Source organism: Macrobrachium nipponense, chromosome 18 (genome assembly GCF_015104395.2).
Source record: "Macrobrachium nipponense isolate FS-2020 chromosome 18, ASM1510439v2, whole genome shotgun sequence".
Lineage (NCBI taxonomy): Eukaryota > Metazoa > Arthropoda > Malacostraca > Decapoda > Palaemonidae > Macrobrachium > Macrobrachium nipponense.
Window position 1 is genome coordinate 37,046,001 of NC_087211.1, and position 18,568 is coordinate 37,064,568.

The 18,568-nt window shown below is 38.1% G+C and overlaps 1 protein-coding gene across 1 annotated transcript in view; it reads left to right on the forward strand.

The window, feature by feature from the left end:
- Window positions 1-2,172: 2,172 nt before the first annotated feature.
- Window positions 2,173-18,568, forward strand: part of LOC135196555 (angiotensin-converting enzyme-like) — a 52,082-nt gene continuing 35,686 nt past the window's right edge. Inside the window, exons 1-4 of the mRNA XM_064223401.1 lie at window positions 2,173-2,362; window positions 4,772-4,856; window positions 17,479-17,637; window positions 17,920-18,016. Coding sequence (XP_064079471.1) covers window positions 2,217-2,362; window positions 4,772-4,856; window positions 17,479-17,637; window positions 17,920-18,016 — 487 coding nt within the window. The 5' untranslated portion in view covers window positions 2,173-2,216. The remainder of the gene's footprint in view (window positions 2,363-4,771; window positions 4,857-17,478; window positions 17,638-17,919; window positions 18,017-18,568) is intronic.

The window sequence follows — 18,568 nt, forward strand, 5'->3', positions numbered from 1 at the left end:
CCCTGGGCAGTTTATACCAACCGAAAAACAAATATGTCTCTTTGGAAGGGTCACTGTTTTCATGTCTGGTTAGACCGATTCCTCACAGCTCTTCTTCACCGAATGGATCTTGATTCTTCCACTATAACATAGACTAGATTTTCAGTTTCACTGAAGTTTCTTGTTATGAACTGCAAGGTCACCTCTGCTCTCTTATAGGCATTCAGTTGGTTATTGTTCTCATCAGCTACTACCTTTTTAGTTGTGTACATTTCTACTACTTCCCCTTACTTAAGTATGTGGCAAACTTCACAGTTTGACCGACACCACATGAAAATAAAGAGCCCTACCATAGACTCAACCAGCTTGAACAGTATTTCTATCCTGTTCACCCCTTCAAATCATGGAATTTCTCTGGTGCCTTGAGTGTTCCGCATTTTGTGTGAAATAATTCAAGAAACAGATTTTGCCGCTGTTCACAGTGAGTTTGGTGCCACCTTTTGAATGACTTCTACACCTGTCTTTCCGAGACCTGAATTAAAGGAACTCCCGTTAGGACCCCACCCAAATATCTCACCTCCTCCTACTTCTTCCTCTTAAGATTTGAGGCGCGTTACCTGTCTCGACCTACCCTTTTGAGAAAAGGTACGTAGGTGATCACCGGCGTTTTAAACTGTGCTTTTATCATCATGATCAATACTGGGTGTTATCACCATCACAACCATTGACATCATCACCGCCTTTAATTATTATCATTATGATGACATTACTGTTACCGTCAACCAACTCATTATTCAGAAGTTCGAGTCATGTGGCCAGACCCCTTCTGGCCTGGCTGAAGAGTTAAGTAACCAGAGATGATGATAACCTTCTTTAGCCTTGGATATGTTCGGCCCGATTAGACAAGAACGCCCTGACTTCATTTTAGATAATGAGAGCAATTAAGAGGCGTTGGAAATAGTCCACATTCTTAAAAATGGTTATCTCTTTTGCTCTCAGCATATCGCTTTATTGGGGATTAAATGGTTTATTTTTATTTTTATCAGTATAGGGTTTTACATGACATTTTAGCCTCATTTATTTATTTTTTTGTTTTTGTCTAGTGTTTTATTTTTTGACACTGCTCCAATTTTATACAATACATATATATTTTAACTTTTACATCCTTATCTGGTCAGAAATCTTTTTTATTTTGCCTTTTCTATTTCCTGGCTCTCTCTCGAAAAAGACCCGCCCTTCACTGCCAAAACTGAGAGCACGAAAATAATGAAAATAAAACTGCCCTTTTGACTTTCGTAGCTGCAGGAGAGATGTCTGCACAGTGATCATTTGGGATCCTGATATTCATCTATGCAGGTTTACTGAAGGGCTTCGAATTATGGTCATCGGTGTCACGTGGGTACGTGGAACTCCGCGCACCGATTAGGACATTGATAAAAAGCAGGCGTTTATCGCAGTCAGTGACCTGGATTTCTAAATGTCACAGGAGCGGTTTGTTTCATCATCGTGAATGTTGCGTCCATATTTATTCTGGCTTTTCATTTATCTCCGATCGGTTGATAACGTTTTGCAAAATCTCCCAGTATTGCTAAAATGCCTTTCATCATACTTCGAGTTTATCAACTGTGATACAGCTCAAATGGCGCCTTCCACTTCCACATGAAATGCTTTTCATATCATCCTTAAAGGAATTATCGAATATGAATACACGTGTGGTACCATCTTCTGCAAGTTGCAACGGCGCAAAAACGACGGATTTCACTTCGAAATCCCACTTGCGGTCTTTATCAGCTCTCGACTTTGATTTGAGATTGAAAACTTGCTTTTTCACGTTGCTCTCTTATCTTCTGCCAGGCAGGTAAGTGCCCACGGATGGAACTCACAGAACACATTACTCAATATGTCACGGACTCCATTTCCTTGATAGCATGGGTTGTGACACCCGTTACTCATATTAATAAACAAGCCCTTGATAATAGTATCAGAGGTGGTGGAGTACCTCGTTATCATTGGGACTGATGGATGGGAGGGGAGGGGAGGGGGGGAGGGAGGGTGTCAGAGCCAGTAGCGATGGACTAAACCTCGCATGATTGGCAGAGTGAAGTGATTTTTCGATAAGTGACCGTACTTTTTTTTTTTCCCTTATCAACTACGAACTCGGTTTTTGGTCTCCGAAACACCAGCTATTTGAGCTTTACCTTTCTTCAGTCGCACAGGTGATAGCCAAGTGTGCGGGCATGAAGTCCTTTTGGCCCAGCCAAAAACTGACCCTGGCTCTGCTGGGGTCGCTCGTTCTAGCGAGTCTGGGGGCGGCGGGGCCACGAAAATACAAGATTCGTGATGAACGCGAAGCAGAGGAATTTATGAAGGAACTGGACGTCAGGTAAGGAATCTATGAAGGAATTGGTTTTATTGCAAGAAAGCTATGAATGATTGGGCATCACGACAGGGATTAAAAAATTGATTTCAATTATTAATGAACGAAATGGAGCCAATAAAGACATTGAATAGAAAAGCGTACATGAAAAAAATAGGCGTATGTTCAATGACTTAAGAGAGAACTCTGCATAAGTCATGAATGTTTAAAAGAAACAAAACACTGAAATATGAAGTCTGAGGAAAACTGAATGTAGAGATTTACATAGAACCTGGCATGTGTGTGTGTGAGTGCATCATTATGTCTTTGCTGGTTAGTACCGGTGATTCATATTGATATACTAAGACAATATACTAGAATTTTTATGCTTCATCGGATTTAAAGCACAGGAGCGAGGTTCAGGTTGTTATTCGTAGACGTGTGACACAAACGCAAAGGATACTGGAGTCACGAAACTGGTGAAGTGAAAGAAAAGATGATGATTGTCTGATATCCAATTGTAGAGTAATCAAGAGATGAGTAAACCGTATAAGACGAAGAATAAGGTTTCTCTGTACTGGGGAGAGACAGAGCCTTCAACCTGCTTGGTCTGCGAGGGGGGAAGGGGAAGGGAAGCCCAGCTGCTGTGAATAATCCGATCTCTGATGGTAACACACATGAATGATGGAAATTCCACACTTTTGACATATGATAGCCCAGGAAAATGGTCGACCCTCGATTCTGCTACGTGGAGCAATACGCGTGCAATTTTATCTAGCAACAGCGCTTCTAGTGCTTACAGTTAGAGCAATAGACAAACAACAAGCATTTTCAATGAAAATGCACAGAACAGATAAGGAAAAGCAATGAACGATAATAATTAAAGAGCAACAAAGAATAGAAATGGAAATACTCAATAACATGAATAGTACACAAGCAATGCGTAATGTCTACAGAAAACCATGAGTAATAGCAATAACAAATTAATGAATAATAATAATAATAAAAAAAGGAATGAGTGGTGCAACAGAAGACAGCAGGAGTGACGTCAGCCTACTCTTCTTAGGAACAATGTCCAGAGTATACCAGCAAAAATTGCAAAGTGTTTTAGCCCTCCTTTTCAGCTCAAGTGAATGCGAGTCAGCATTAAAGTCATGAGGCGGAGGGCGAGGTGAAGGCTTGCGACGAAAATCCGACGCAGCCAAGACTTTTAGATCTAGATATAGAAGACAGAAACTGAAAAGGAACTGCATTTCCTTTACTCGAGATGTCCAGTATATAACATGTAAGGTCACACGGGTTCATTAACTGGAAAAACACCAGGACAAGGCAAGGCAATGGGAGGAAATAGTTTCAAAATGCCGTTTGATGTGTGTTGACAGAAGGCAACAAAGTTGGGGGGGGGGGGGGGGGGGGGGGGGGGGGGCGCAGTTGAGCATTCGCAGATGATAAGTGGGCGTTACAAGGTAGCTAATGAAAGGCCACAGAAAACACAAGACATAGGGCTATGAAGGGCTCGACAAATTTTTAAATGATTCTAGTTATAGTTCTACACAGGCCGTTCAAGTACAACTCAGGTAAAGTAAGATGTGGTAGCCTCGTCCTGTAGGGCGAAACAGCCTAATGTTGAAATATATTTATGCATATGTAGAGCGATACCTAACTGAAATATGGAGAGATTTTGCTCAAGTCCCGAGACAGTTGCCATAGTAAGCACGGATATTGTGAGATTACCAGAGTAAAAAACTTAACCGCTGCATAAATTAAATTCTTAATTATTTACATTGGTAGCGAAGTTGGACAGAGTTTGCATCTGTTCGAAAGATGTCTGGCCAAGTGGGGAATGAAATTTAACGAAACCAATTTTACGGAGTGTGGTGGAATGGACCCAAGAAAACTGCTCAAGTTTTTGAGTAGCATCAGCATCCAAATGGCGATCAATTTTTACTGAGCGCGTTCTTTAATCGGACTGTTTTTGTTTGGGATCATTAGATGCTTAGTTCCAACTCACTTTCATCATCCGTTCTTTAATATACCATTGCATCTCGTATCTGATTGTACTATAGTAGATTCACATCAACCGTGCATCTGATGTCTACGCCAGTCCCTTACGACACTCCTGATTGGTTGTTGATAAGCCAATCACTGGGCTGGAAACTTTCAGTCTCTTGAGAGAGTTCGCATAGGCAGAATGTATGTTACACCTTTCCTGAGGGATACGTCTTTCAAAGGTATCCCTCAGTAGAGGTGGAACATACATCCTGCCTATGCGAACTCTCTCTCGAGACTGAAAGTTTCCAACCCTGTGACTGGCTTATTAACAGCCAATCAGGAGCGTCGTAAGGGACTGGCTTAGACATCAGATGCACGGTTGATGTGAATCTACTATAGTTTGGTCCTTTCTGAATGAATATTCTCCATTTTTTCTTTTTCCAGATATTCCCATGAGTGTAATTTGGAGACGCTGGCGAGATGGGACTACATGGTCGACGTCGCGGACGATGATAAGGAAGCCGCGGCTGTAAGTATGGAAAAGAATATAGAATTAAGGCCAAAGGCCAAGCGCTGAGACCTAAGAGGTCATTCAGCGCTGAAAGGGAAATTGAGAGTAGAAGGGCTTGGAAGTGTATCAAGAGGAAAACCTCGCAGGTACACTATGGAGCAAGTGTTAGGAGAGGGTGGATAACACGGAAGAGAGAATATGATTTTAGGTACAGTAAAAGAAACGAAAGAAGTTGCAGCTAGGGCCCGAAGGACGCTGCAAAGAACCTTTATCTTTGAGGATCAGACTATGCAATTGTACATAAGTTAATGCCAATTTTATATATTATGAATGACAACAATAGTAAAGGGAAAAATACCGATTAATCTACATTTGACACAAAGCTGAAAAAAAAAAAAAAAAAAAAGTTTAAAGCACTGTTTAATCGACTCGACTGCACGATGTTAAACTTTGTTGGATATCGTAGCTATTGGCACTTTTATACATACATACATACATACACACACACATATTTATATATATATCTTAATATATATATATATAATATATCATCTATATATCTATATATATATAGATATATATGTATATATATATAGAGATATATATATATATATATATATATATATATATATATATATAATATATATAATTAAACAAATGTCCTTTAATGCCCAAATCGCTCTACCCCGGAATTAATATATTTTCATATATGTTAACAGAATGGGTATTATTTTAGTTGATAATAATTTCGTCTTCTCGTGGGTTCGAACCAACGCCCAGCGGACTGAGGAGAAATCAGGACTTCAGTGATGTTATTGGCAGAGTCGATAACGTCAGTAGGCCTGATTTCTCCTCAGTCAGCTGGGCACTGGTTCGAACCTACGAGAGGACGAAAAAATTACCCTTCGGTTAACATATATGAAAATACATTAATTACGAGGTAGAGCGATTTGGATATTAAAGGACAGTTGTAGCTTAATGCGTATATATGAATCACGGTGATGTGATAAAAATTCACACACACACACACATATATATATATAATATATATATATATATATATATATATATATATATATATATATATATATATACATATATATTATAATATTATAACACATACGTACATACTTCTGTTTCTTGACAATTTTAATGTATTTTTAATTTACTTGCTCACGTGTTTGATTTGATAAGAGAAGTTGTACACAAATAACGCAACGTTTTAATATCATATTTTTTTTTATTCAATATCATATTTTTTATCTTGTTGACTTACAATGAACGTCACGCAGTCAGTATTAGTATCACGTTGGCGTGCTTTAATACGTCTTGTATTTGATTCATTACTCCAGTTTTTTTTTTCTTTTGTATATGCTTCTGTAAGATTTTGTAATTTAACATTGTTTCATACAACTGACATATTTCATAAATATATGCATACACACACATATGTGTGTATGTATAACTGAACATGAAAACGACTAATGGGTAGCTCCATAAAAAATCAATATACTACAATATTTATAATGTTGAATCGTGGTTGGACCCCTAATACAGATAACTAAACAAAATTGGTGGCATCATACACCTACACAGTTGGTTCCTCATCAGTGCATCAAATCCCATTACACGCACACATTTATTAACATTTATATATATATATATATATATATATATCTATATATATATATATATATATCTATATATATATATATATATATATATATAATATATATATATTATTCCATTCCCTTTAAGAAATGTTGGTTCACGAGGATTTAACTCCTATTCTTATTGTTTTTAATGACTGTTAGCTCCGTGCTCTTTCCCAACCATAGTTGCATCCCACTACAGCTGACTAGGTATCAAGTTACCCAATTCATTGCTCAGGTTAACAGAGTACAACGGATTTTTCGGGAACTGTGATCAAACTGTCCGAAACCACTCCCACAGAAACAAGGTTTGAAGTTTGGAACAGGCATGCTCATTTCAAGGTTAGGATATTGAGTCAACAGGCAGAGCAGAGAGTGTGATACGATAAAAAAAAATGGAAGTTTGCTTGTAGTTGTGTAGCGGAATATAACAGATAATTATGTAGTGGTGTGCAAAAAAAAAATAAATAAATAAATAAATGATTGGGAAGGCTGGAACACAGGCTTCCCAATATTTATTATTATGTTTATTTATTTTTTTTTTTTTTGCACACCACTACATAATTATCTGTTATTTCCTTCCGATACACAATTAATAGCAAAACTTCCATTTTTTTTTTTATGCGTACTCACACGCTCTGGCACATACGATTGGAGCGAGAGACGAAGGGATGAATTTACAATGGAGGTGGTTTGTGGGAGTGTCACCTGGACAATGCAACAAAGGAAGTTCAAAGACTGAAGAATGGGAAGACACCAGGAGTGTATTAAGTGAGATACTGCTGTAGGTTGCTATAGTATAAATGAAGTTGATTAGGAGTGTAAATTTTCTAAATGAATGAATCATTTCAAAGGACTGGGTGAGATGAATAGCTGTTATAGAGACAAGTTTAAAAGGCCGTAACATTACTAAGCACACCTTTGGAAGATTGACAGAAAAGGTGCATTGTGAAGTTACGCAAACGAAGGATATTTGTTACTAGAGCTGTTTGAGTGTTCGGGTGAAAAGTTGCATGTGGGACACATGAACTCTTTACAGCTTCCAACAGACTGGAGAGATGCAATGTGGAGGGTATTGAGGACGTGCGGATGGAAGGAAGGATGCTGTTGATTCAGGAAGAACTTTGGGATTAAAACCGATGATAAGACTTCGAGTAAGTCACAGCAAAGGTGAAACAACAAAGGCATTAGAAACTCTGGTGATTGTTTTAGCGCACGAAATGTCTTACAAAGCATAAGTTGGAATGTATGAAGAAACCGTTGAGCAACTCTCCTTTATGCAAGAGCTAAATTGTGAAAGCAATTGTGGATAAAAGGAAGACCATAAAAATTTTGATTATACGTGGATTGAAAGAGGTGCCGGAAAAGACAGGACTCAATATGCACAGTCTCCTGGGAAGCATGAAAAGACGGGGGCGGTTTCGCAGGAAGTGTAGGTGTATGAGCGGGGTGGGAGTTGGGGGCGCGGGGGAGTTAAAATACTGCTGATGAACACTCTTGGTAGATATGTGGAGTTGTCAAAACAGAGGAGTCAATCAGTGATTCTTATTTGTGACAGGATCTGGGTTCGATACTTAGTTAATATTGTCATTTTCTAACCTAGACATTGAATTATTTACCCGGAATTCAGCCGACTGTAGTGGGTCACAGACCCAGTGAACAAGGCCTTGGGGTTAGTAGACTAGTAGACACATCCTATCGAGGGCTCGGGTAGCAGACACACCCTAACGAGGGACTATGGTAGCAGATGCATCTTAACGAGGGCATAGGGCCAGCAGAAACACCCTAACGAGAGCATGGGGCCAGCAGACATCCTAAAGAGGCATGGGGAATAGCAGACACAATCGTAAAACGAGGGGCATGGGGTGGAGACACCCACCTAACAAGGGCATAGGGCAAGCAGACACAACTTGCCGAGGGCATGGGGATAGCAGAAACATCCTAACGCGAGCTTCGGGCTAGCAGGCACATCCTATCGAAAGCCTGGGGTTAGCAGACACATCCCGCAACATTCACTGAAAATGGGGGCTGACACCGATAGCCACACCCTCTTAACGAAACATGCTTTAGTTCATATTTGTGTACGTTTGCGAAATAGTGACAGTTTATGAATTGTAATCACACAGGCTATTCATACGGTCATTATTACAAAAAAAAAAGAAAACTGAGAACCTTACTGAGTTGGACTCGAGGGCAAACCTTTAGCCTAGTTTAGTGCAGTGCTATTTAAAGTGTTCTGTTTTGACTTCACTTTTTCTTTGACACAAACAGATTAGGTTTATCGCTCCTTCATGTTCTTAATCAGCAATTATAATCTAACATTATCTTTCGTGCAGTCGTCCTCAGAACACGACGTTCGTTGGGGTATCTTTAATCGTTTGTGATGTAACACACGTTATCTGACAACTATAATCTGTTCTTTTAATTACGTAAATCTGTAAGTAATGCTTTGATAATGAATCTTCCATTTTAAATCGTTGAAGAATTTAGTGGGGAGGGAGGTGTTTGATAATTATAATTTCTTATATTATCTGAGTAAGATATGTAATCGTCGAGATTATTTTTTCGATAAGTACCAACCTTTGAAAAACGTCTTCACAACAGGGTAAATGCGTCAACACAAGGGAAAATATATAATAAACTAGATTTAAACAATTCGAACCCAACCCAATCTTAATCATCACGATCAGGTACCTTTCTTTAGCTAATGTTTGGACCTATAATTTACAATAGGATGAATACAAAGACAATATTTACTTTTGGGCGTTTGATCACCTCTCTATAATGGTCACCCTTCCAGAGTAAGCATTAGCGTGTCGACGTTCTTGTTTAACCAAAAGTTGAATTTTGAAGAACTGACCTTTACTCGTCTCATGTTTTGTCCTTTCTCTTTCTCTCATCCCCAATAACAGTCGACTTATAACAAGGAAACAGAATTCACTGTTCAGGCTATTGTAATTTTTAAGGAACCTAGACAAGGTGTTCTATTTTTTAATAATAATAATAATAATAATAATAATAATAATAATAATAATAATAATAATAACAGTACTTTAGTACTTAAGATACACAAGCAAGTCCAATAGTCATGAACCTTCCGGGGCGCACAAATGTCATCTTAGAAACGATATACAACTACAATTTTATTACATAAACATAGCAGATAAAGAACATATTATAATAATAATAATTATAATAACAAGTCAGTAAATGTATAAACACTGAAAAAAATCAGCTTGGAAACATTCCACATAGTTGGCAGACGGAGGTATGCTTAGAATACCTTTTACCTAACACAGTAATCAGCAGATTTTGCTCTTAGAGACTTTCGCACAGCCGATGAAGGTTACTGGAATATGTTCATAACGGCGTTGCTTCTTATTATTATTAGCGAATTTTGCGTATGATCGCATGTAAACTTACAGGAGGTTTCTTTGTTACTTGTCATATTCATTATTCTACCTACTGTTTCGAGATTTTGACTCTGAATGTCACAATAACACATGATATTGGAGCGAAAGTTCCAAAGTGTCACTAACGGGATTGCAAAGCTTCCCCTTTTGTCGTCCCCTGCTCCGCACTTGAATGGAAATGGAATGACATTTTGCTCTCTTCTAGTAAATACTAAAACCAGTGAATGGAGTCCATTTCAAGCATCGTGTCTCCACTACCCTCCCGATCCTGAACCTACCCCACCCTCTTCCAAGGCGGACAAACAGGTTTTCAGGTGGGTGGATGTGTCATGTCTCCCCTACACTCCCCGATCCGCTACCTACCCCGTCCCAAACCGGAGCGGACAAACAAAAAAGATGCAATCGGGTTTTAAAATTCTAGACGATAGGTAGATTTCAAGTGTGAGGACTTCTCAATGCTGCTCAGAAAGTGAGGAGAAAGTGGGGGATTTTTTTTTATATCAGCAGGAAAGATTATTTTTATACCCACAGGAAAGATAATGAGGAGTTATCAGAATCTCTCCTTAAACAATCACTTATACTAATTAGTCATTATCTTTACATTTGTTATTAAAAATCGATGCAAAGAGCAGGTTACGCTAATCTGGGCAAGTTTGATGCAATCAAATATACATCAATAAAATCTGACACACAAACATATATATACAATCATATTTACCAAGCCTTTCTTTTCCATGAAAGGGTTTGGCACACTTTGAAATAAAAAAATTTGTAGAAATGATGTGAATGCTTGACAATCTAAACAGATTATAAATATAAATGACTTATATAAAAAAAACTTATATACATCATTGTCCATCTGTATTTGCCACGAAGGGCACTGGTAAGATTGACACTCTACCGATATCGGTGCCCAGATAAGATATATCGTTCATTTTTAACATCTGAAGCCCTGATCAGATCTGCCCTTCGGAGATAAAAGTTCCCTCTGAGGAAGAAATGAAGTTGTGGCGAACAGATATTCGAGATAAAGAGTCTTCTTCTTCAGGCAGGAGTCCTCTGTTGGGGGAGCGAACGAGACGGCCGAGGCTCCTAGAATCCAATACCACCCAACCATGAAGACTTCAATAAAAACAAAGCTACATTTACTGTTTCCAAATGATGGCTTTTAAAACTGGGTTGAAAGCATTTACATCTGTAGATATAGGTTTATATCAACAACATAACTGTTTTTAACCAATTACAGTTCTTTACTTTTTTTATGGGGTGTAATGAACGTAAAATATCAATTTTATGAATAAATAGTTATATGTAGCTACAAACACATATGACATAGTAAGTATATGTATGTGTTTTATATATATATATATATATATATATATATATATATGATATATGATATATTATATATATATATATTAATATATATATATATATATATATATAATCAACTATAATAAGCCGTTTCCCCTACATAAGGGAGACACCGGGAAAGAATAATAACATTCATTCCCCCATTCATGCTACACATGCTAAATTAGAACCCTTCTGCTGAAAATTCCTTAACTACTTCAAATAACTACGAAAGAAGCTCATGAGTAGCTATTGAAATCCCCAGTACTATACATATGGACTCGCGCTCCTCACCAGGTATTAAAACTAAACTTGCAGCATAATATTGGTCTTGTTGGCGTCGATCTAAAACTGTGGTTCTTAAACCAGGAGGGGGGGGGGGGGCATAGGGGAGCCGTCAGCAATTTCCAGGGGAGGCGCGAGCCCTAGGGAAAAATAAAAAATTCTTCAATTATATTCGTTACTCTCTTAACAAGGGTGAGAAACTAATATTCTGAAGTTTATGAAAAATTACAAGTATCGTCTTATAACGTTAGTTTCCTATGTATAAGTATGACTTTAGTTATACTCATTGAGCTTACCAAGTTTTGTAGTTATTTACCTGCCTTCCTATCCCTGTAACCCTTTCTCTCTCTCTCTCTTTTAACTGGGAGGGAATTTTACCCTTAGATGTAAAGGGGGCCATGGAGGGAAGGACCAACTCTTAGGAGGGGCGTGGTAATAAAAAGTTTAAGAACCACTGCTCTAGGTATATCCTACTTTACCAGACCACTGAGCTGATTACAGCTCTCCTAGGGCTGACCCGAAGGATTAGATATTTTTACGTAGCTAGGAACCAATTGGTTACCTAGCAACGGGGCCTACAGCTTATTGTGGGATCCGAACCACATTATCGCGAGAAATTAATTTCTATCCACCAGAAATAAATTCCTCTGTTTCCACGTTGGCAGGGCGGGGAATCGGAAAAATCGGGCTACCGAATAGGAAGCTGCTCTAAAACCTCCTACCCACCATCTCTCTTTCTCTCTCTCTCTGCAGCATGTTTCTCCTTCCTCACAATAATTCCGAATAATTCAATGTCGGAATTAACTTGGAATGTGACCACCTACGCGAGACCTTCGAGATGCTTATAGTACTAAACTTGGCGGAAGCACAACGGGACGCCGTGTTCAGTACTAGCCGCATGGGAATCAATGTATTATATATACCCATTTCTACATATTTCTATGGATCAAAATATTATATACACCCACTTGGATATATTTCTATATATTAATAAACGATATCTTTGATCACCTAGGGGCTAGTACTAAACACGGCGTCCCACTGAGCTTCAGCCGTGTTTAGTACTAACACCTCGGAGGTGCTCAATATCTTAGCAAACTTACTTATATCTACCATGCTCTTTCCATAGATTTTTTTTTCCACCATACTCAAATATTCTCATTTCATCTCGGTTTCCTAGTCGATTCATAACCTTCTCAATCACTTCTCTTACGAACTTTTGTATTTTCTGGTTATGAAATTCGTGATTAGCCTTCATTAAGAGTTTCATCATCATTTTTCCATTTCTTTGAGCGTATTAATTAAAAGGACGGAGGTTTTGTCAACATGAGATATCTAAAGAATCTATCTATACAGGGGTACACAAGATGCAGTATATAGCTTCCTTTGCAAATATGTATAGCGGTAAATGTGGGCAAGTTTTATAAATGCAGAGGGTACATCCTTCATTTAAAAGGTAAATGGTTTATGCCCTGTAAAAAAATTAGTTATACATATAAATTATACACATGTGTATTAAACGTTTTCCCTTTAGATATTGCACTTAAGAGAGTTAGCCATCTGTTTCTTAACAAGTTTTTCACGTTGAGGTTGCTAGCTAGCCTCATACCCTTTTAACCCTGGTCGACCACCACATTCGTGCAAGTACCAAGCATCTATAATCATAGCTGATCAGGAAACGACCAATCTGTTATTCCTCAGTCAGGAGTTGGTACGCACACACATACGCATACACACACATGTATATATATATATATATATATATATATATATATATAATATATATATAGTATATATATACTCTATATATATATATGTAACATATATATATATATAATATATATACATATATACGTAATATAATATATATATATATATATAATTATATATCTATATATATATATATATATATATTATATATATGCACACATATTAATAAAAAAACATTCTGAAACCCAACAGAAAATTTTTAAAAAGTAACGAGACCGTACCAAGTAGAATCATAAGCAATTAGTGCTTCGTCACTAGTAGGTTTCGAAATGGTTTGGACTGGTTGGGAAGCAATGAAAATCCGTTAAATGGGACCACTCAGCTATCACGGCGGAGCATTAAATATACACATATAATTCAGCCAAGTGGTCAGTCATTTTCGGTAGTGAATCTGATATCAAACGAAATTTTGGGCTTAATATTTGTGAAAAAACAAAGTACGTCTAGCTTTATCAAACAATCTGTTACTGTTTATATGTTAAAAAATAAATCTTTAACTCAATACCCTACATCTTTATAATTCGACAAGATTAAATACAAAAAATGCTTAGTTGCTGGTGTTATTTGATGTTTTTATGCATAGCAAAGAAATCAGCGTTTTCAAAACGCCATGATTTTAAGACTAGCTTTGCAAACAGACCAATAATTGATGCGTAATCCAACGGTCTTCTTGACCCGAAAGGTTGTTGAGGAATAACTTATTTCAAAGTTCCAAACTAAATACAGGCCACTTGTCCCCCTCAAGCCAACCGGGCCCCCTGCCCCAGGGACTTGGTGTGCCCTCCTAGTCTTTGAAATAATAATAATAATAATAATAATAATAATAATAATAATAATAATAATAATAATAATAATAATAATAATAACAAGCTTCAGTCCAAGGTGACTCTTATTGGCTTCAAAATGTTCCAAAATGCTCACAAATTTCCAAAATGTTTCGGGGGGGGGGGGGGGGGGCTTACAGCGATGCCCCCAACACCCAGCTAACAGGGCTTGCTTCGCTCACCACCCCAACCATACCATTAGTTCGACACCCCCCAACGAAGAAAATTCTGAAATAACGCACCTGGGGGAGGAGTGTTTTCGACCGATTTGGGACATCTATCGCAGCTATTAAGTTCAGTGTGGACATTAATTTAAATACACATCGGGTTGTATGATAGATAACTTTTTAATTCCCTGACGAAAGAAACTAAACAATTACACCATCCTAATGCGCACATCTTTTATATCAATATCTAATAAAAATCCCCAACAGAAAGTGGGATTGAAGAAACGGGATAAGCCTGGTGGTCTAATGATTGATTAACAGAGAAGCAACAAATCACCATCATTATGTACTGCAGACACGAGTGGCCATCGTACCCCAGCACACTTTCGAATTTGACTTTTCTTGAGTGGGGCCTCGCGGAAATATCAACCGCTTGATCGAGATAAACAGGTTGTCGTATGGTGGGGGAGGGGGAGGGAGAGGGGTGATGTTGTAAGATGAAGTTGTCGAGGGCGTATTCTCAACAATTAACCCACAAAAATTTATCTTAGCAATTCCATTTTAGTATTATATTATGCAAAATAAACAACGAAATTTTTTTCATTATTGTCGAAAAACCGTAAGGAAAAATCTGGATTATTTCTCGGTTTGGGTTTTTCGTAGAAACTGGACCGTTCAGAAAGATAGGGAGGAGAAGGGGAGGTGTCAGGCGAAGACCTAGGCCCCACCCCGTATTTAGGCTCCTGAAATTCTTTTGGAGGACGCGTTCGGTGACTGCTTCTTTCCTTCCGATGACAGGGTTTGAGATGTTCCTCCTGTCTAAGAGCTAGGCCTAGCCCTGCCCTTTCATTTCAATTTTCAGTATTTTCATTTGTCTCGTTTGGGGGGCCTTGGCTAGAATAAGAGAAATGGCCAACGGAATGGCAAACTGATGGCCGGTTTCTAGCCGAGGCCCAAAACGTGACAAATGAAATTACTGAAAAATGAAATGAAAGGGCAGGCCTAGGCCTAGATCTTAGGCAGGAACTGAATGTTCTAATTTTCATGAACGTTTTACCGTACCAGCAACTGACCATGAATATTTCAAAACTACTTTTCTTGCTCTAATTCAAAAATACCTATGACTTTAACCGATCAACTCCTCACGCTACTAGGTACATTTTATTTCTCCCTTTCCCTGACACTATATTTTGCTCCTTTCACTGTTCTTGTTGATATTTAGTTAATCCTTTACCCCCATCTAGTCAAATCCCAACACCGTATACTTCATTTATTACTCACCCAAAGATTAAATAAAAACTGCCGATGGAAACTCTTCAAAATAATTATAAAAAAAACCACTGATGCTGACAACTTGACTATTAGTCTAGCCTAGCCACGTATGTGCAACTTCCGGCCTAGACAGAACCAAATTCGAAAGAGGGCGAAAGCTATGAACGCAGTGCTATAAACTTGGTTAACTAACGTACAAAAATGGCACAGCAAATAATTTGGGAATTTCATTAAAAAGTGGTCGGACTTTACCTTAAGTCCGGAGTGACATTCTGGCTAGTCGATCCTGACCGTTTTCAACATGGCGTTCCTCTTCAGGTTAACCAGTTGCATGAATGAGGGTGTAGGTAGTAGGTACCTGTTCTCGGAAAGAACTTATAGCTCTCTTCTTATACCTATATCCACGTTTATCTCGGTGTTACACTTTCAGTGTTGCACAGCATTGGTGCAAACTGCAAACACACACAAAAAGTCATTCGAGTACGAAGATCACGATTTCCACAGATTTACCAATACGCTATCACTGCCACACTCTTTCGGAAATAACATTGGATACTTAGTCCATTTTAAACTTGTAATTAAAATATATTTGTTAATTACAGATACATGCTGTGTTTAGAATCAATGACTATACGGAAAGGAATAAACCTGCAATGTAGCATTCTGATTTTTTTACTACATGTGTAGTCATCTACCATAGAACTACATTTGACTAAAATAAGTTGCCATCAAGCTCTGGGCCTCTGGCAGAAGATCGCCACCGATCTTCTCTTAGTCGCCTTAATGAAATGGATTTTGCTCACACTTCAAATCATCTTTTTAATAAACTATATTTTCCTTTAGATTTATTCAGTGATTTTAGTAGGATGCTAATTTTTAACACTTACCGGACTATTTTTTCACTCGTCATCTTTAGTTCTTGCTCGTATATATTTGTGAACCTTACAACAATCCTCTCCTCCGGCCTTTCTCGACCAAATACGAAAAGCAAAGTTGATCTGATGTTAACGTCGTTAAGGAAAAATTAATGTTCTATAAAAAAAAAAATAAAGTGTAGTTATTCCCATGTTCAGCATATGCATTATATCAAATATTGTGAATACCTTAACATATAGGTCTGACAAACTTTAAAACTCGGTTAGCGATAAATCACCAAACACCTAGCTGCCGCACACTGCAGTCGACCAAACACATGAGCGTAACAGAAAAGATATTGAACATTTCAGTAAAAAGGGCTACAATGACGTTTCTCCCGTAGAATAGTTAATCCTATACGCTTATCAGGAGATCATCTCGCCTGGTGAGGATAATGACATCATTCTCTTTGGAAAGTCAGTTTTCAATTTACAATATATTCATAAAGATTAGGAGAAAAGGTCACTGTCGCACCTGCAATATATAAAAACGGGCGATTTGCAGCACAGATTTTTTCCAAAACAAAGCGGATGAGCCTCCAAAAAATCTTTGTGTTTAAGTGCAAAGAAATTTATTTTGATTTTGTTTGAAGAGTCATACGCAATTTCCTTGACTCTACTTACCTGTATGTGACGGTAAGTCTGATTGTTAAGTTATTCAGGCTCATTGCTAGTATGTGTCGTTCTTTTTCAACAATCTTAGAAGTGACATTCTTGTCATACTAAACAATTTTTTAAGATTGCTTAGTTTGAATATCTTAAACCAACAACAACAACAACAACAATAATAATAATAATAATAATAATAATAATAATAATAATAATAATAATAATAATAATAATAATAACATATTTCACGTCAGACACCCGTTCATGCTCAATAATGTTGATGTTTCAAAATAGACTATTTTACATTGTCATCAAACTGAATATAATAATAAAAATAATCATCGTAATTCTAGACCGTCCACTCTCTCTCTCCCCCGACAGAACAAGGCCGCAGTAAGGTACCTCGACTTCCAAGGGGAAGCCGCCGTCAACGCTTCCAAATTCGACTACAGCGGATTTGAAAGCGTCGACCTCTATAGACGGTTTAGGTTCCTCTCGAAAAAGGGACCCGGAGCCCTCAGTGTCGAAGACCTGACTAAGGTGAGACAGTTGAAACTTTGCCCCGTATTTTGCTTCTTTATTTGTTTTAAGAAGTGGAAATCTCCTTTAGATCAAAATTTAACCATGCCGCATTTTGTAGACTTGAAGAAGATGTAAAATACAATTGTTCTTCATGACGGGATAGGAGCAATACAATCTGGCTCTAGTACGAAATGTCTAAATGTTCCTAAGACGAGATCTCACAAACGCCGTAGTCACCGTGGCTCCAAATCTGTGGCAAACGTCAATTAATTCACTTCCATTCTCTTCCGGAAAACGCAGTATAAAAATCACCAGTCCAAGATGGAGAACATTTACAGCACAGCGACCATCTGCGACTACCACGACCCAACCAAGTGCGGACTCGCGTTGGAGCCAGGTAAGAGCCTCATTCTACCAGTCCATTTCTACAGACTGGTTCCTGTGCATTAAAGTTGTAACAGCTCACACCTCACGCTGTGCGCCGTTAGGCATTACCGAAGGTTGTTAGCAGCATCCCTTCAGTCCCTAACTGCAACCCTTTCCATTCGTTTTCTGTTCCTCCGTTCATGTTCCCTTTCATCCCTCTTATTTTCCACCCTCTCCTAACAATAGACTCAACACTATATTTTCAGCGCTTAATGACCTCATAGGTCCCAGAGCTTGGCCTCTGACCTGAATTTTATATTCCAGTTCCAATTCCAACCACTGACAGTGTGTCTGACACGTCGGTCTCTTCTCCCAACGGTAGCTCATGACCTTAACTTGAAATTTACTTCAATTTCCTCCCGTCGCTTGAGAACAAAATTTACAGCCGAGATAATGATTGATAATAATAACAACAATCATATATATAATCATTGATAGTATGGTACGTTCTTGCTATGAAAAAATATTATTAAAATACCAAACTTGTGTTGACCATGAATGCCTAGACTAAGGAATCAGAGGA